This window comes from Bubalus bubalis, chromosome 6 (genome assembly GCF_019923935.1).
Source record: "Bubalus bubalis isolate 160015118507 breed Murrah chromosome 6, NDDB_SH_1, whole genome shotgun sequence".
NCBI lineage: Eukaryota > Metazoa > Chordata > Mammalia > Artiodactyla > Bovidae > Bubalus > Bubalus bubalis.
In genome coordinates, this window is record NC_059162.1 from 112,180,213 (window position 1) to 112,200,680 (window position 20,468).

General features: G+C 39.6%; 1 protein-coding gene across 10 annotated transcripts in view; it reads left to right on the forward strand.

The window, feature by feature from the left end:
- GIGYF2 (GRB10 interacting GYF protein 2) overlaps window positions 1-20,468 on the forward strand; it is a 131,287-nt gene that overhangs the window by 70,817 nt on the left and 40,002 nt on the right. For 9 of the 10 annotated variants that reach the window (XM_006042660.3, XM_025289148.2, XM_044945286.2 and 6 more), the window contains 6 exons: window positions 6,161-6,340; window positions 10,192-10,409; window positions 10,502-10,664; window positions 10,743-10,928; window positions 14,946-15,142; window positions 16,086-16,245. In XM_006042660.3, the coding sequence (XP_006042722.1) occupies window positions 6,161-6,340; window positions 10,192-10,409; window positions 10,502-10,664; window positions 10,743-10,928; window positions 14,946-15,142; window positions 16,086-16,245 (1,104 nt within the window). The remainder of the gene's footprint in view (window positions 1-6,160; window positions 6,341-10,191; window positions 10,410-10,501; window positions 10,665-10,742; window positions 10,929-14,945; window positions 15,143-16,085; window positions 16,246-20,468) is intronic. The other variant, XM_006042661.4, reaches the window with a different exon arrangement.

Sequence of the window (20,468 nt, forward strand, 5' to 3'; positions counted from 1 at the left end):
ATTTTTTTAAAAGTCAGCTGAAACATTTGGTTACTCAGCTTTGTCATATTGCAGATGTTACAGAAGGAGAAAGACTTAAGTGCTGAGAAAGGCCATGTGGGTGTCCCTCATTCATTTTAGCCCTGGTCACTGTGGAGCCCTTTAATTTTTAGACCTTAAAGGAACTTTGGTAGATACTGTCTTTTGAGTTGCCCGTGAACAACATTATCATTTAATTGTATCAGAAATACACAAATGTATTTATTTAACTCATTATAGAATTGACGTTCTCTTTGGAACCCCCCCACTTCCCACTCAGATTTACACAAATATAAATCTGGTATAATCATTTAGGTTGTAAAGGATTTATTTTCATGTTTTAGAGCAATTCTTTGCATATGGGGTAGCTTTGGAAATGTGTATTTTATTAGATGGTACTTAGTTTTTTTTCCCCCTCAAGATAATTATTTCAAGTAAAATTGTTATATTGTTAATATATAAGTTGATCTTAACATTGTTTTAGGGGTACACATTTGACGTCGTTTGTCTGCTGGAAGATTAACAAATTTAGTTCCCTTTAGGAATCTTGGCAGTCTCTAGCCCCAAGCTTTTCTGTGCATGATGTCTATTTTTTTTTTTTTTAAGAGTATTTTAGACTTAGATCCTAGAACTTCCTCTTTCTGCTTTAGTTTTTGCAGCATTTCTGGCTGCTTCTGATGGGTTTAATTTGTGAGTAAACCCTGGATTAGGAGTTTGAACATCTATGCTCTGTTTCTGCTTTAGTCACTACTCAGCTGGGTGATGGGCTTCTCTGGTAGCTCAGATGATAACGAATCCACCTGCAATGCAGGAGACCTGGGTTCCATCCCTGGGTTGGGAAGATTCCCCTGCAGGAGGTCAAGGCAGCCCACTGTAGTATTCTTTCCGGAAGAATCCCATGAACATAGGAGCCTGGTGGGCTACAGTCCATGGGGTCTCAAAGAGTCAGACACGACTGAGTGACTAAGTACAACATAGCACAGCTGTGTGACTGTGAGAGATCCCCCTAGGGGTATCCCTTTCCTCACAGGAATAATGGAGGTGGTAAAGTTTGATTCAGCCCTTGTGGTAACTAAGAGGATCATATGAGATATTTCAATACATTTTGTCAGTGTGTAAGCTGTCAACTCATTGTTTATGTGTGTACCCCTGGGCAGTGGGCCAGGATGGTAAGTGTTGTGTCTTAAGTCTCTTCTTTAGTTTTAATCCTGTGTTTTTAATATCAGTATTTGTCTCTGGAGAAAGCCCTCATCTTAATGTGCTAGAGGTTTGAGTAAACAAACAAACAAAAAATGATAAAGTAGTACTATTTCTTTGGGAAAATACTCAGTAGTACTTAGCACTAAGTTGAATATACCTTATGGCCAGCAGTTGCACTCCTAGGTGAAGACCAACAGAAATGCAAACATATGCTTACCAAACTTCATATTCAAGAATGTTTGTCGCAGCACAGTTTATAATAGCAAAAAAAAAGAAACAACCAAAATCAGTAGTAGAGGAAATATATCGTGGTCTCTTCATACAATGAGATCCCGTATCACAGTGCAAAAGAACAAACTTCTGTTCTCTTGAACGATGTGGGTGAATTTCCTGAAATGTTCAGTGAAGGAAGCCAGACGCACTACAGAATGAGAGAAAATATTTGCAAACAGTGTGTCAAGGACTTAATTTCCAGAATATACAAACAGCTCACACAATCAGCAACAAAAACTAGACAACCTAAGAGAAAAATGGGCAGAAGATCTAAATAGACATTTCTCCAAAGAAGAAATAGAAATGTCCAGTAGGACATGGAAGCATGCTAAATGGCTCTAATTATTAGAGAAATTCAAATCAAAACCACAACGAGGTACCCCCTCACTGTAATGCTCTAGTGTTTATGTAAATTCAGGCAGCTGAAAACAGCAAATAATAAGAAAAATCTTTGATTTGGAAATTCATATTTAAGCCACATTGTATACTGTGTTACAACCATTAACGTAGAAAAGCTTCAAAGAGGTAGCAGCGCTTAGCTTTGATCATCTTAAGTGATCTGGTGGTTTTACCTACACCTTTTTTTGAGGAGGAGAAAAAGGTATGTCGCTGTATGAAGTCTGTCATTTGACCTAGTAATTTTACTCTTTGAAGTTTTTTTCAGAAGACGTGGTTCAGAAAAGCAAAACACGTATCACACAGATATCTCTTCCTAAGTTATCTAGTTCTCAATAAATTAGTTATGAAGTAAGTGTCCAGTGGGGAATTACCTAGCAGTTTTGCAACAGCATCAGGATAAACCTAGTATATATCCATTCATATTATTAAGTTGGGCATGACCTAGCAACTGAGCAACAACAAAGATACATAATCACCGAGAAATAGTTGCTGTTTTAAATGAAAAGTAGGTTTTGAAATGGTGGGTATACTGATTGAAACTCCGTTTTAAAAATGTTATGTAAAAGCTAGCCATAAGTGCGTACAGTTTTATTTCTAAGATTGAGGAATTGGTATTTTTATTTTTGGTATCTTTAATATTTTTTTTTGCAACTTACCATCTGTTAGAAAAAATTTATAATGACCAGTTTTTGATCAGTTAAGCATTTTGCCTTTCATTTCAGTTCAGTCGCTCAGTCGTGTATGACTCTTTGCAACCCCATGAACCGCAGCATGCCAGGCCTCCCTGTCCATCACCAACTACTGAAGTCCACCCAAACCCATGTCCATTGTGTCGGTGATGCCATCCAACCATCTCATCCTCCATCGTCCCCTTCTCCTCCTGCCCTCAATCTTTCCCAGCATCAGGGTCTTTTCAAATGAGGCAGCTCTTCACATCAGGTGGCCAAAGTATTGGAGTTTGAGCTTCAACATCAGCCCTTCCAATGAACACCCAGGACTGATCTCCTTTAGGATGGACTGGTTGGATCTCCTTGCGGTCCAAGGGACCCTCAAGAGTCTTCTCCAACACCACAGTTCAAAAGCATCAATTCTTCTGTGCTCAGCCTTCTTCACAGTCCAACTCTCACATCCATACATGACCACTGGAAAAACCATAGCCTTGACTAGACGCACCTTTGTTGCCTAAGTAATGTCTCTGCTTTTTAATACGCCGTCTAGGTTGGTCATAACTTTCCTTCAAGGAGTAAGCATCTTTTAGTTTCATGGCTGCAATCACCATCTGCAGTGATCTTGGAGCCCAGAAAAATAAAGTCAGCCACTGTTTCCCCATCTGTTTGCCATGAAGTGATGGGACCAGATGCCATGATCTTAGTTTTCTGAATGTTGAGCTTTAAGCCAACTTTTTCAGTCTCCTCTTTCACTTTCATCAAGAGGCTCTTTAGTTCTTCCTCACTTTCTGCCATAAGGGTGGTGTCATCTGTATATCTGAGGTTATTGATATTTCTCCCGGCAATCTTGATTCCAGCTTGTGCTTCCTCCAGCCCAGCATTTCTCATGATGTACTCTACATAGAAGATAAATAAGCAGGGTAACAATATACAGCCTTGACGTACTCTTTTTCCTATTTGGAACCAGTCTGTTGTTCCATGTCCAGTTCTAACTGTTGTTCCTGACCTGCTACAGGTTTCTCAAGAGGCAGGTCAGGTGGTCTGGTATTCCATCTCTTTCAGAATTTTCCACAGTTTATTGTGATCCACACAGTCAAAGGCTTTGGCATAGTCATTAGTGGGTGTTTTGGGGGGCGGGGAGTGTGGCACTTATTTTGGTGCCTTCATTGCTTCTCAGAGCCTTAGTGTAAAAGTGGATGGAAATGAATGTTTTGATCAGCTTGTCCATCAGGTATTTGTATTCCCAGTGTGCCTGGCATGTATTACTTGTGACTGAAAGATTACATGGGTTAAAAGTTATTTCCTATTGCTTACCAGTTTATACACATTAGGGATTTCTTTGTTTTAAATTTTTCTTCTGTATGTATAGCTGTATTTTTCATCAAGTCATATAATAGATGTGGGCTTTGTAAAATGTCTTGTCCCTTCTTATTCTTAGCAGGATAGCTTGGAACATCTAACCTTTCTAACCCAAGGGAAGATGTGGAATGCACCTGTAGTTGAACTCATAAAACTTGGTACTTGCTGTGCAATAAATATTTGTTAAATGAGTCAGAAGATTAACATGAGAATTGTAGTTACGTCATTTAAACAGTGGTATGTGATTTTGGACAGTTCCCATGGGTTATCTTTTTGATCCTCGGTATTCTCAGCTGTAAAATTGGAAAAATAATTTCTAATACTGAGGATTGTTACAACGATTAAATCGGTTAAATGAGTGTTTTTGTTAACTATGGCCGTGTAACAAGTTACGCCAAAACTTAGTGGCCGAAAACAGCAAGCGTTTATTCTCTCAGTTTCTGTGGGCCAGGAAGAAGCAGCTTAGCTCCGTCTCTTAGCTTAGGTCTGGCCTGGGTCTTCTGTGCGGTTTCAGTCATTTCAGGGCTCGATTGGGGTTGGATCCACTTCCACGCCCACTCACAAGGCTGTTGGCAAGCCTTAGTTCTCTGCCATGTGGGCTTCTCACATGGCTGCCTCACAACAGGGCTGCTGGATTCCCTCAGAGAGAGCATCCAAGATGGAAGTTTTTAACTCAGTATCAGAAGTGACATCTCAATCAGGTCTACTGGATTTTGTTTGTTAGGAGCAAGTCAGTAAGTCCAGCCCACACTTAAAGTGAGGTAATTACACAAAGATCAGAAGACAGGGATTGTTGTGAGTTGTCTTGGAGGCTGCCTATAGTAATAAGATTTTGCCCAGCAAATAATTGTATCTGCCTCCCATTCCAAGATATTTTATCGTGTAATAGAACAACCCAAATGAACTTTTTGGCCAACCCAGTACTTGATAACAACCTAATAACTGTTTGGGTAAACAGGATAGGGACTCTTTAATACATGTGAAATGGAGTATAAGAGGATGAGCAGAATTTCCTCATTTTCAAATATACAATTTTTTTCACTTTAATATGGTTTATTGAAAAGAATTGAGATTATCACTGGAAGAATATGTAACTTTTATAAACTGAGGAGTCCAGTGTATATTTTAGATTTTCAACCGTGTACTTTAATGTGAAATTTTCTATAGTTCATTATGAATTACATATGTCAGCACATGTGGTATAGTTACAGTGACTAACAAATTTGTATGGTTTAGGTTTCTCTTGTCTTTTGAAAGTACCAATTTAGTTTTCTAGGTATAACAGTCTCTCTTTTACTGTTAATGTAACTCTTGAGTTGCATCCGGTTAGACATAACTTAGCTTTGAATTTTGTTCAAAAGCAATTTGTTGTATGCCTATAATGGCCTGGGTGCCAGAGTAAATGACAAGTTGTAGCTTATACTTCCTATTTCTGAGTTTACAGTCTGTTTGGAATAAAAGAGAGGTTGAAGTTTACCGATACTTTGGACAGAATCACTGGTAGAAGTTGATATTAAATACGTTGATTTACTAAATCAGATAGTTAAAAGTATTGTACGACTTAGGGGAAAAAAAGGATATACTGGTAAGGGAGGATTGCCAGGTGAAAATAGGAAGGGTGCAAAGCAGTCTATGTAACAGTCTGAGGGTAGCGTGGGAATGTGAATGAAGAATCTGTATATACATGCGTTAAGTGTGAAGGTGAAGTGAAGTAGCTCAATCTTTGCAACCCTGTGGACTGTAGCCTACCAGGCTCTTCCCTCCATGGGATTCTCCAGGCAAGAATACTGGAGTGGGTTGCCATTTCCTTCTCCAGGGGATCTTCCCGACCCAGGGATCAAACCTGGGTCTCCCGCATTGCAGGCAGACGCTTTAACCTCTGAGCCACCAGGGTAGGCTATGCGTAAGTATAGCCATGGTCAATTTTTGAAAGGCTTTATAAGAAACTGTTGATGGTAGTTTTACTCTGGGGAATCTTGTATAGGGAATGGTTGATTTACTTTTCACTGCATGACTTAAAAAAAAGCACATATTATTTCTGTTTGAAAAAATAATTGCTCAGTCTTTGAACATTCAGCTTTAAGAAATGTGTCTAATAATATACTCATATATCCACAGATATTTTATTTCTACTGCCTGAACATTGAGAGGGACGTATTTGCAGAAAAGCTTGATTTGAGCAATTAAGTCTGTTTTCAAAATCCTCGCTGGCTGAGGCTTACGGTTACTCAATTTCTTTGCAGGGAGACCAAATTTTGAGGAAGGCGGACCAGTGTCAGTGGGAAGAAAGCATGAATTTATACGATCAGAGAGTGGAAATTGGCGTATTTTCAGAGAGGAACAGAATGGAGAAGATGAAGATGGAGGCTGGCGACTAACTGGATCGAGAAGGGATGGAGAAAGGTGGCGGCCCCACAGCCCTGGTAAGAACCCTGTTGAGCAGAAGCACGCGGGGACCCAAGGAAGCGAGGATTTTGCAGGAATTTTTAAGAAAACCTAAACTGATAAAAAAGAGAGGAGTCATATTTATGTTGTCACACTCAGTCGTTACTACAAAAAAATTTGACATAAAAATTCCCCACACCTGTTCAGTTGATTAGAAAAAGTCACTTTTCTTTTTCTGGGGCAGTATGGTTTAATGGGAAGCACCTGCCCTTAGCTGTGAAAAAGAGAGAATTTCATTTGGTTTTTCTAAGTCTCTGAATCTTTTTTCAGCATGCTATTTAATGTGGTAATTTTCTGCTTACTTAGGAATATGTGCTTTCCCTGAAGTGAGGTTTTTTTTTTCCCCTGCATAAGAAAGGATTTATTCTTTTTTTGTTCTGAAAATGTGATTTCTTCTTATTTGAAGAATAAACTTTAATCCTAGGTCAGAAGCATAATCATAAGTTTATCCTTTTGTCCCTCTAACTTTAGAAAAAGGAGAGAGAATAGTCATGATTAGTGGTTTTGTAAGTTCTTCTGTTTGACTCTTAAGAAGGCTTCAAATGGTTCTTCCTGACATTAGATATGCTGGTAATTGAAGACACTGGTGCTTTGTGTCAAAGTTCATTCCCTACCCAAGTGCTGATTCCATGCCTCATGATCATCAGATGCCCCTGCAGTTTGAATCTTGGGTCATGCAGAACTGAAGCATACAAAGAGTGTGTACATGTCTTTTGAATTTCGCATGCATAACATTATTTTATGTACTGACTGTATGCCAAGGAAGCGTACTTTAATAGAGGGAGATACAGTAATGTAATGCTGGGAAAGATTGAAGGCAGGAGGAGAAGGGGACGACAGAGGATGAGATGGGTTAGATGGCATCACCGACTCAATGGACATGAGTCTGGGTAAGCTCCAGGAGTTGGTGATGGATAGGGAAGCCTGGCATGGTGCAGTCCATGGGGTCGCAGAGAGTCGCACACTGAGTGACTGAACTGAACTGATAATAATGTAAACTGTTTTCATTTACTTAAAAGAAGTTGATTAATAAATCATTGGCCTGAGTAAACATTATAACTGGCCCTTAGGTTCCTTTATGGAGTTGTGGATAGCTGGAAACTTAGTGAAGTTAATCATTGGATAGAGTCATAATCCTTTTACCTCAACTCCTCACTGGCTGCCTCTTGGGAGAGATTTCTGTCATTAGTGGCCATTGTTTGCATCACAGTTATCTAGGCAGTTCTTATCAGTCTGTGTCCTGGGCAACCAGATCTTAGAGTTCTCTTCAGGGGATTATGGGATTTTGTGCTGAGCTTGCCTGTAAGCAGAGGGGCTTGTAGACTGTGTTCCCAACAAACATTCAGTGAAAGAATGGTTGGGATCTGGGCTGAGTGAGAAGAAAATTCCAGCTGATCAAAAACAAACAAGGTGAATGTTTTGGAAGATGAACGGTGTTTCTGAGCCTGAACGTCTAATGTTCATTCTACTAAAGTGAGTTAAAAGTAAATATATTCTGCCACTTACCACCTCACCCAAGAGCTTAAATTTTGGATATATATTGTCTCTTTTTTTGCCCACCTGTCTTTTGTAAATCTTTCTTTCCAGTGAAATTTGACTTTCACATCAGTTTTGTCATCAACTTGGTAATTTTCCAGTTTTTTTTAATCCATTTATTTTAAAAAGACAGTTTGTGGGACATAAAGATATATGGGGGCTGAACAGTGTAAATATGCATTTAAAAAATCTACTTTTTTAACCCAGCATATTAAAAGCAAGTCTGATTATATCAGTTATTAGTTACTATCTTAACATTTTAATTAATCTTTTATTAGAGTTGATTAAAATTTTAAATACAGTGATTTTGACTTAAGAAAATAATATCATAATTTAGTTCAGATTTAAGGTCTATAAAGCAGTGGTCAGTCTTAATAAGCTATAGATGTGCCTTATCTGCTACATTTAGTTTCATGAATAAAATTTTATTAACTATTTAAGACAACAAAACAATGATAGGGTGTAATTTTATTAAAGTACATCTCACAGCTGGGTAGGTATGGAGTTGGGAGCATTAAGGACAGCAGAGCACCCGCTCTGGGAGGTAAACTCAGGAAACTGAGAGGGAAACATGAGCCACATGCCTAGAAGGATAGATTCCTATCGCAGTGCATACTTAGACACAAGAGCAGCAGACAGAGCACTCTGGAATTCAGCTTTTGATCATGAATACTTCTTTGGGATAATGGCTCTAGGTTTACATTTGGACAATCTGGTTATAAAACTCCTTCATTTTCATAGGAGGCAGTAAATTGTGTTTTGTTGTTGTAAGTAAAGTGTGGGAAGTGGAAGAATATAAAGTTTTCTTCCCTTTTTGGAAGTGACTTATGGGACTTCCCTGGTGGCTTAGACAGTAGAAAAAGAATCTGCCTACAGTGCAGAAGACCTGGGTTCAATCCCTGGGTGCAGAAAATCTCCTGGAGAAGGAAATGGCAATCTACTCCAGTATCCTTGCCTGGAGAAGTCCATGAACAGAGGGACCTGGTGGGCTACAGTCCATGGGGTCACAAAGAGTCAGACATGCCTGAGTGAGTAACACTTTCACACTTTCACTTTAAGAGGCTTGTAAGATGCTAACTGTATTTGATATTTTAACATTTTGCCCTTTGGTTTTCAGTTTGAAAACCAAAACCTGATCACAGGTTTTAGCAAATTGGGTCTCAAGAGTACAGTAACATTTAACTTTGACCTCCTTTTTTTGTGTGTATGTGTGTATCTCCCTTGGAGAAAGCAGTCAAGGATATAAAATCATAATAGGATAAAACTTGCATCTCTTTTGAAGACTCTCTTAGATTCAGGTTTGTCAGTATTAACAAGAGGACTGCCCCCCACCTGTTTTTTGTTTTTTTTTTTTTTTTAACTTAGATCTTTTCTTCTTGGGCAGTTGTTTTCTGTTGGAAAGTAGATGTTCTAAGTAATATGCAAGGGTGGATTTAGGAATGTCCCTGGGGGTATTCCATGGAAATTAAAACTCCCTAGAGAGAGTTAAGAGATGAGAGAAAAGGGAAAGGAAAGGAAGCCTGTTACTGTGGAAAGAGCAGTAGAGGATGCAGGATTGGATTCCAGTTGCTTTGTTATGCATGTTACTTCTGCTGTCAGAGGTTTTGTTTCATAAACTATATAATTGGGATAGTGGGCCAGATATGACATGTCAGTGCTATAATTTCATGACTGTTTTGGGAAGTGGGGAGGAATCAGAATTACCAATGGGATCCTGACGCTAGTGGGTGGACATGATGAGCCTGGTATTAAGAATTGACATAATAGCATCATGTCGTGGATATTGTTATATTATCGAGGGGGCTGGTCTTATCCATAAAGAATGATAGTTTCATCAGAAGAAAGAAAATGCTTTAAGACTTGCCAAAGGGAGAGCATGGACTCAGGATGGAAGGATAGCCAGTGCCTAAGTCTAGGCTAGGAGTGGGCTGCATGAATGACTGATCAACTCTTCAGTCAGACATTTAGTTCTAGAGCTTATTAAAGTAGATACTTCAAAGAATTGTCCTTTAAAAGTGGTTTCCTTTAAGTTTATCTTTAAAAGCTTTAGAGTATGTTGTGATAGTAGGTTATGAAGATAATTACTGTTGTCACTTACTGAGGGTACATAGAATATAATAGTGAACTTTGAGCTTCGTTTTGTTTGCTTCATTTCCTACTTTTCTCTTCATAGGTTGATCCAATTGCTTTAGCTGTCAGTTGTAATTTTCTCCTTTGTTTCCTGTCCATGGTTTTCTCTTTCGAATACTGTCATAAAACTTCTCTAAGGTTTGTGTCCTCCTCCTCATCCCAGATGGCCCTCGTTCTGCAGGCTGGCGGGAACACATGGAACGACGGCGAAGGTTTGAGTTTGATTTTCGAGATCGGGATGATGAACGGGGTTACCGAAGGGTGCGCTCCGGCAGTGGAAGCATAGATGATGACAGGGATAGCTTGCCTGAATGGTGCTTGGAGGACGCTGAAGAGGAAATGGGCACATTTGACTCATCTGGAGCGTTCCTCTCTCTGAAGGTAAGAAATTTGTTTTAAATATTATCACAGGTACTGACCTTCTTCCAAATCCATATATGCTGTTCATCTTTGGCTTTATTGTCTCCCTACAGAAAGTACAGAAAGAGCCTATTCCAGAAGAGCAGGAGATGGACTTCCGACCTGTAGAAGAAGGGGAGGAGTGCTCCGACTCTGAGGGCAGCCATAATGAAGAAGCCAAAGAACCCGATAAGACAAATAAGAAGGAGGCAGAGAAGACAGACAGAATAGGAGTTGGTAAGGCTCATTTTGCCCTTTATTTTTAATCAAACTAAGTTTCCTAAGTTGTTAATTTAAGATTGCTTCCTATTGCAGAAGCTAGTGAGGAAACACCCCAGACCTCCTCTTCATCTGCTAGGCCAGGTTCTCCTTCAGACCAACCTCAGGAAGCACCACAGTTTGAGAGGAAAGAGGAATCCAAAACTGAGCAAATGGAAAAAGCTGAAGAAGAGAGTCGGACAGAAAATAGTCTATCAACCAAAGTATCCAGCAGGGGGGATGGTATGTATTTATGAGAGTCAGCAAGCCAGACTTGGATTTTGCTGGGACAGGTGATTAAATGATATGATAGGCTTCATTTTTGCCTCTTTGAACTGCTTCTAGTGGTGGATTATTGGAATAGGTTGTTTTACCTGTGTGTGTGCACATGCTCAGTCACTTCAGTTGTGTCCAACTCTGTGAGACCCTACAGACTATAGCCTGCCAGTCTCCTTTGTCCACGAGCTTCTCCAGGCAAGAATACTGGAGTGGGTTGTCATGCTGTACTCCCAGGGATCTTCCTGACCCAGGGATCAAACGGGAATCTCCTGCTTTGCAGGCAGATTCTTTACCACTGAGTCACAGGAGAAGCCCATTTTACCAGTCAGCCTACTCAAACACTGCTTCCCCTGTGTATCTATCCCAGAATTCATCAAAACAATTAGAAGCACCGAGGTACTATCACTTCCTAGGGATACAGCCACCCTGGTATCAGTCAAGCAAACTGGATTTGGGATCCTCTTGCCTGGAAAATCCCATGGACAGAGGAGCCTGGAAGGCTGCAGTCCATGGGGTCGCTAAGAGTCGGGCATGACAGAGCGACTTCACTTTCACTTTTCACTTTCATGCATTGGAGAAAGAAATGGCAACCCACTCCAGTGTTCTTGCCTGGAGAATCCCAGGGACGGGGATGCCTCGTGGGCTGCCATCTGTGGGGTCGCACAGAGTCGGACACGACTGAAGCGACTTAGCAGCAGCAGCAGCAGCAGCAGCAGTAGTTTGATTTCTGTATCAGATTCCTTTTATGTAATGGCTGTGTATGTGTCCAGATGACAGGCCATAATGCCATTGTTTCAAAGAGGCCAAGATAACTCTGTAGAAGACCCATCACCTTTGCTAGAGAATAAACTTAAACTATATCTCCTTTTCCAGTGTTACTGTATTGATTTTAAGTTGCTCATACACCTTAACAGGCAGTATTAATGTTCATTTCCATGTTTCTTCTTGTCTGTACTAAAAAATGGCAGTGTAATGCCTGATATGGAAAGGTAATTCATTTATTCACAATGAAAATTAAGGCTTCCCTGATAGCTCAGTTGGTAAAGAATCCACCTGCAAGGCAGGAGACCCTGGTTCAATTCCTGGGTTGGGAAGATCCTCTGAAGATAGGATAGGCTACCCACCCCAGTATTCTTGGGCTTCCCTTGTGGCTCAGTTGGTAACGAATCCACCTGCAATGAGGGAGACCTGGGTTTGATCCCTGGTTTGGGAAGATCCCCTGGAAAAGGGAAAGGCTACCCACTCCAGTATTCTCGCCTGGAGAATTCCATGGACTGTGGGTTGCAAAGGGTCAGGTACGACTGAGCACCTTTCACTTTCACCGTGAAAATTCATGCCTGTTAACTTGGCCTATGAGAACCTTGTGTGATCTAGCATCTGCCCTGCCTCTGCAATTTCAGCACTAAACTCTGTCTCTCTCTCTACCTTGTACTCTATTCGTCAGCTTCACAACCTATTAGTCCTGAAATGTGCCTTGTTCTCTTGCCTTTGTGCCTTAGCATATGCTGTTTTCTGTGCCTGAAACTCTCCCACCCCCAAGGTCCCAAGCTGGGTTAGGTGTCTTCTCCTTAAACAGCCAGCACCGTTTCTGAAAAAACAACATTATGAAGAACTGTTTGTTATTTCTCTTGCCCAGTAAATACTATTTTGAGAGCTTGAAACAAGGATTTTTTTTCCTTCTGTTTTTTTATGTTGGTAACAAAGCTAAATGAATGAATTCAGCAAGTATTTGAATCTCTACTGTATATATCAGGTACCATGGGACTTGCACATTTTGAGACCTCTTTCATTTGTAGTAGTAATTTTTCAGCTATGCTGTGGCTCCAAATTATTTGTGGTTCATACTTCTAAATGTACACATCTAGGGCCTTATTCTAGGAGGTTTTAGGGTAGAGCCTAGACACGTATCTTTTGGGAAAGCTGCATAAATGTCCATTGAGGATTGAAACTCTGGACTTAACAATTTATAGGGGAAATAAAGCATGTGCATATCAGTAACCTAGGACCAAAAAAATACGAATTCATGATTGGCACACTCCTGGAATGATCAGGAAGCAAGTGTCTTTGAACTTGTCTTAAAATAATGAGTAGAATTTGGAGTTGGGTGTAGCAGGACGAATTAGGAGAGGGCGTTCCAGTAGGAGGTTGCAGTGAAAGCTACAGCGAGGAAATGGGGCCGATCCAAGCATGGGCAGGAAATCAGCTTCTGTTTTTATTTAGATGAAGTATGAGATGTGAAAAGGCGGCCGGTGGGAAACATGGTTGGAACATGTATCTGAAAGCTGTGTGTGAGGGTAGATTGTGTTGACAGAGGGCTGCTCTGTGACCTGTTGGTGTCCTGAGCAGTGCACTTGTAAAGGGAGGTCGTGGCAGATGAGATTTCACAGTAAAAATTGACAGGACATAGTTACTGCATGTTGTTTATTAGGGCAAGGAGGAAGGAAGAGTCAAAGATGAATGAGGTGTGTGAGAGGATTTAGGGTATCCTTAATAGAAAAAGAGTGGAAGTTTTGAGGAGCACATTTGGGAGGGGAGAGAACAAATTCAGGTTAGGAACATGGAGTCTGAGGTGTTGGTGAGAAATTCGGTAGAGATGGCCAGAGAGCAGTTGCGAGTGAGGGGACTGTAGCTCAATCTGGGCTGCAGAAAGAATGAACATTTAAAAGGTTACATGCACTGTTAGGAGTGAGAAGAAATGGACTGAGAATAGAACCTGGGTAATCCCTATTTTTAGAGGGTAGATAGAGGAGCCAGAGAAAATTCTTGGCAAGGCAGGAAGAAGAGTGCAGGAAAAGGAAGGAAGGAGAACATTCCAGTTTAGAATTGGGAAGATAATGTCAGACTTAAGGTTCATTGATGGGGACTAGGAAAAACCATTGTGTTTGAGCACTTTGGGTGAATGCTTATCTTTGGGAGAGAAGCTTTGGGGCTGTTGGAAGTGGAAGTTACCTTATAGTTGGTGTGGGTGGTGGTGAAGTAGAGAAGTTGTATAGACGTCACACTGTCCTTTTAAGAAGTCTGGCAAAGGGTGGAGAGGAACCGGAATTTGGGGAAGCTTGCTGTAATTGAACAAACAAGATTTCAAAGGGGAAACTACAATTGTATCTAATTACTTCCATCCCCCTTTCCTCCTCAAGAGCCTGAATACTGAGAGGTTAGAAATAGGAACCAAGACAGAACCTCTTTTGTAGTCTTTACTCTTATTGTGAAGAACCTCCTGCTCTGTACAGGTAGACCCAGTGAACTTTTTGTTACCCTGCAGAATGTATTGTATTGAATTATGTGTCGAATTATAAATCGAATTATTATGAATTATAAGTCGGAATAGGTAATTATTCAAAGTAATTGCAGATGTTTTTAATAAAGGTTTTTATGCTGTGAGATAAAGGTTTTTATGCTTCCCTTGTAGCTCAGCTGGTAAAGAACCCACCTGCAATGTGGGAGACGTAGTTTCCATCCCTGGGTTGGGAAGATCCCCTGGAGAAGGGAAAGGCTACCCACTCTCCAGTATTCTGGCCTGGAGAATTCCGTGGACTGTATAGTCCATGGGGTCATTAAGAATTGGACACGACTGAGCGACTTTCACTTTCACGTGCTGAGTTACAGTGTCTTTGAGGAGATTTGCAGTGCTATTTACTGTCTTTACAACTCAGAGACATGATGTAAAGAAGGGATTGGACTAATTCTGTTTGTTTTCAAGAGATGGACCTATAACTATTGGGTAGATACTCTAGTGACACAGTATGGCACTGCAGAAGCCCTTTCTGGATACCTTTTAATCTTATTTGTTGTCACCCTGTGGAGGCACTTCGTCATTCTGGGGAGGAATACACACTTCTCCATAAGAAGTAGGAGCAGTGTTCATGACATGGTTCACAAATCTGTTGAACCCATTAACGAGCTGCTCAACTTGATGCTAGTTATTCTTTCTAAGAGTCTATTTTAGAGGATTTTCATCTGTCTACGTTTTTTTTCCTCTAGAAGTGGTTCCTGCTGTCCAGCAGCCCCTGTCGCAGATCCCTTCAGATACAGCCTCTCCGCTCCTCATCCTCCCGCCTCCTGTCCCCAGCCCTAGTCCTGCCCTCCGGCCAGTGGAGACGCCAATCGTCGGTGCTCCTGGAATGGGCAGTGTTCCCACAGAGCCAGACGACGAAGAGGGTCTCAAACACTTGGAGCAGGTACAAGTCACGTAATAATTCTTTCTTTCCTGCGAACTGCCATAAAAATTGAAAAGCATTAAATGAATATTCAGAAATGGAACTTTTGTGCACTAGATTCTGTGTACTGAGAAACTTGTTTTCGTGTCTCATGTTTATTTGTGAGTAATTGTCTTTCAAATCATTTCATGCTTTTAAGTTTCTGCTATGTAGTAGTCATTAAGTCAGGTTATTTTTTGCTCTTCTGAGGTTGCCCTGAGCTGTTTCCTTTTCTTTTTTCTTTTTGGAGATTAATGGAATGCCAGAAATGGTGAATACAAGCAGCTGTGGATAGGCACTGTGTCGTCTATATTTTTCGCCTAAAGTGTAACAGGGAAAACAGAAATACCATCATATTGATGTCTCTAGAGTTCCCTAACATTTTTATATACTGTTGCTTGTATATAAGGTAAATGATAGCTTGCTTTCTACAGAGGAAATTCTCTTTCCTTCAGGGTACAGTAGTTGGTGGCAGGAAGTATTGCAGAAAGGAATAAAAACTTTAAAAGTTTTTATTTGTAATTGTATTATGATTGAGCTTTTTGATCTATTAACACATGTTTTTACAGATTTAGTTTGTATAATTTAGGATTATTTGTTTAAATGGCACTCTTAAGTGTGTTGATAAGATGCTTGGATTTTGATCCGTTCCAGTTTTAGTCTCATTTGAGTTTGCTTGATAATTTTGAAACATTAAGCAAGACTTGATCCCCCTGAACCTGCCTTAGTTCACAAAGTTTTCCCCTTTGTGAAATGAGGATCGTACCTATTTCATGGCATTATTGGATGAATTAAATTGTTGCCTGCTGTGTCCTTTGCACAGTGCTTCTCACAGATCAAGTAGTCCAAAAGAGACAATTATGTGTACAAGTATTAATTTAGGATCATTTGTTTCCACAGTTCATTTTTTAATTTTTTCTCTTAGCAAGCTGAGAAAATGGTGGCTTATCTCCAAGACAGTGCACTAGATGATGAGAGACTAGCATCAAAACTGCAAGAACATAGAGCGAAGGGAGTCTCAGTTCCACTGATGCATGAAGCAATGCAGAAGTGGTATTACAAAGATCCTCAGGGAGAAATTCAAGGTAGGTTGTTCCATTCTACTCTAAGTAGAGAAGCATGCCATTACCTCCAGATTCTCTAAGATGGTGATTCAGTCGTTCAGTCACTCAGTCGTGTCTGACTCTTTGCAACCCTGTGGACTGCAGCATGCCAGGCTTCCCTGTCCATCACCAACTCCCGGAACTTGCTCAAACTCATGTCCATTGAGTTGGTGATGGCATGCAACCATCTCATCCTCTGTCATCCCCTTCTCCTCCTGCCTTCAGTCTTTCCCAGCATCAGTCCTTCCAGTGAATATTCAGGACTGATTTCCTTTAGGATGGACTGGTTGGATCTCCTTGCAGTCCAAGGTACTCTCAAGGGTCTTCTCCAACACCACAGAACAAAAGCATGGTGATTCTTTAACATTAATTTGTGTAATCGTAGAACAAAAGTCAGCGCTGCAGGCTTTCTTCTTTTGTATAGACGTTTGTTTAATAGGTTCCTTCATTAGTACTTTACATTTCAATGATGGGAGGGAGTCCAGTGAAAATAATCTGAATACAAGGCAGATTGTGATTACTAATACGATGGGGGGGAGTAGTCAGTATGCTTAAGACCCCCTCATTTCTGGCATGCCAGCTATTGACTGGGCAGTTGAGTTTCATCCATTCACTGTATTTTACCATCTTATAAAAAAAGATGATGGCAGTCATCTTGGAAAAGCTTGTTTGAATGTTACACTGAAATGGAGTTGATATCATAAATGACAAATATTTAAAATATTTGAAAAGAGTACCATATTTTAAACTAATTGCTTAAAGTATGTGTATGGTATGTAAGTTAGATTAGAATGGGGAGAGAATGTTGTGAAGAACATCTGTTGATTTTTCATTTCTGCTTTTGAAGTTTTTGCTTGTAACCTGAATTTTGTTGTTGACTGTTACCTCTCTTTAACGTCATAATTTCTTTTCTATCCTCAGTCCCCCTCCCCTGCTTTATTCTTCCTTATAGTATCTATCACTGCATGGCACTGTGTATATTTTTTGATTATCTGAATTTGCATGCCTGTAGAATGTTTTAATTAAAACATATACAGGTGTGTATTTTAATTATATTTATTTTGAGATAATTGTAGCTTTACAAACAGTTGTGAGAAATAATACACAGATTCCATGTACCATTTACCCAGTTTACCCAGTGGTAACCTCTTGCAAAACTAACAGTATCACACCCAGGATATTGACACTGATACAGTCAAGATTCAGAACAGGCTCTGAACAGTCTTTAACAGAACAAAAGTTTTAAATTATGATGAAGTACAGTAGATTATGAATACCTTTTTTCTTTTATGGATTGTGCTTTGGTTTAATTAAGAACTCTTTGCTGAACACATCTCAAATGTTTATCCCTTTCCCCCTCCCAACTCATAGCTTTATGTTTTGTATTTAAGTTTGTATTCCATTTTGAGTTAATTTTTATATAAGGTATGTGACGTAGGTCAAGATTTTAATTTTTTTTGCCTGTGAATATCCAGCTGTACTGGTACCTTTTCCTCTGTCTTTTTTCTGTCTTTTCTCCCTGAATTGTTCTTGTGCTTTCTTCAAGATTTCGTTGAACATGTTTCTTTGTGTTGGTTGATTTCTGGGTTCTATTTTCTTTTTCTCTTTTGGCCATGCTGCATGGATTCTGGGATCTTAGTTTCCCAACTAGGGATTGAACATCCACCCCTGCAGCAGTAGCACAGAGCCTTACCCACTGGACTACCAGGAATTCCCTGGTTTCTTTATTCTTTATTTGATCTTTGTGTTTGTCCTAGCCACAGCTGTGTGGTCTTGATTATCATAGCTGTAAAGTGAGTTCTGAAATTGGGTATGCTGGTTTTTACCATATAAGTTTTTGAGTAATCCTATTTATATATACCAGAAATCTTGTGGAGATTTTAATAGTGCATGTGTGTGTGCTAAGTTGCTTCAGTCGTGTGCAAGTCTTTTCGACCCTGTGGTCTGTACCCTGCCAGGTTCCTCTGTCCCCCGCCAGGTTCCTCTGTCCATGGGATTCTCCAGGCGAGGATACTGGAGTAGGTTGCCATATAGGGATTACGTTACACTTCTATCATTTTGAAGACAACTGACAATTTTTACCATGTTGAGTCTTCCCATCCATGAACGTGGTATGTCTCAGTTTTTTTAGATCTTTAATTTCTTTCATCAGCACTGTGTAATTTTCAGTATAGATTCTGTGCATATTTTATTAAATTTTTACCTAAGTATATGACTCTTTGAGCAGTTGTAAATCTTGCTGTATTTCAGTGTTTACTACTACCATGTAGAATTGAATTTTAGATGTTTGTGTATTCTGTGACCTTACTGAGCTCTTTTATTAGTGCTAGGAGTTGTTTTGTTAGATTCCATAGGTTTTCTATGTAGACTGCTGTCATCTGCAGATAGGGATGGTTTTCTTTTTTTCCTTTCCAATCTGTAAGCCTCCTTCCTTTTGTTGCTTTACTGTGTATTCCAAACTGTTAAGTAAGAGGGGTGAGAGCAGACACACTTGCTTTGTTTATCCTACTTTCCTACCTTAGGGGGAACTTTAATAATGATTAAGTGGTCGTGTTAACTCTTGAGTTTTTTAGGTGCTGTTTCTCTGGTTAAGGAAGTACCCTTTATTTTGAGAGCTTTTTTATCATGATTGGATATTGGGTTTTGTCAAATGCTTTTTCAGCATCCCTTGATAACGATCATGTGATTTTTCTTTTACCCAGTTAAATATGGTAGATAACAATGACTGGTTTTTTGAATATTGAATCAGATTTTCATCCTTGGAATAAACTATTTGGTCATGGTATGTAATTCATTTTATATATTGTTGAATCTTAGTGATAAATTGTTGGGATTTTTGTATCTCCATTCTTAAAGACTATTTTGTAGGTTTTTTTTTTGTTTGTACTCTCATTGTCTGGTTTTGGTATCAAGATAATACTAGCTTCATAAAATGAACTGGCAGTTATTTCTTCCCCTTCTGTTTTATGGAAAACATTGTTTAGAATTGGTGTTAACTCTCAGTGTGTGTGTGGTTTTTGCTTTAGTAGTTTGTACTTCTTAACCTCCTACTCTTGTTTGTTCCTTCCCCCTTCCTTCCCACTAGTAACCACTAATTTGTTCTTTGTGTGTATGAGTCTGTTTCTTTTTGGCTGTTTTTACTAATTAGTTGTATTTTTTAGATTCTACATATAAGTGATATCATATAGTATTTGTTTGTCTTTGATTTTACCAGTCCAATTTGCTATTTTGCAAACAGCAAAATTTCATTCTTTTTTTTTTTTTTTTAATGAGTGAGTAACATGCCATTATGGACTTCCCAGGTGGTGCTGTTGGCAAAGACCCCACCTGCCAATGCAGGTAGATGCAAAAGACATGGGTTCAGTCCCTGGATCAGGAAGATCCCCTGGAGAAGAGCATGGCAACCCACTTCAGTTTTCTTGCCTGGAGGATCCCATGGACAGAGGAGCCTGGCAAGCCACAGTCCATTGGGTTGCACAGAGTTGAGCATGACTAAAGCAACTTAGCACATAGCACACAGCAGAGCAAGCCTTTGTGTGTATATATACCACACCCTATTTATCCATTTATCTGTTGACAGACACTTAGATAGCTTCCATATCTTGGCAATTGTAAATAATGCTGCTATAAACATTGGGATGCATATATTTTTTTGAATTAGTGTTTTTGTTTTATTTCAGATATGTATACCCAAGAATGATGGAATTGCTGGGTCATATGGTAGTTCTGTTCTTAGTTTTTTGTTTTTGAGAAACATCCATATGTTTGCCACAGGGTGTTAATTGTTTAAATGTTTGGTAAAATTTTCCATTTGGAATATAAAAATTACAAATTCAAAAATCTTGATAGTTACAGGACTGTTTATTAAGTTATCTATTTGATGTGAGTGACTTGTGATAGTTTATGTTTTTCGATTAATTGGTCCGTGCCATCTGAATTTATGTGTGTAGAGTATTCTGTTCTTATTCCCGTATTATCTTTTTGATAAGGGTTCTGTTGCCTGTTTAATATCTCCAGGTTCTGTGGTAATCTCCAGTTTCATTCTTGAAGTTGATATCTTGTTCATTTCTTTTTTAATCTCTGTCAGACTTGCTACAGGCTTCTAGTCAGCCTCCTGCCTTGTGTCTACCTTACAGAGTCTTTTTTTGTTTGTTTTATATCTAATGTCCAGAGTTTTTAGTTGCATTTGGCAGGTGCAGGGGAGA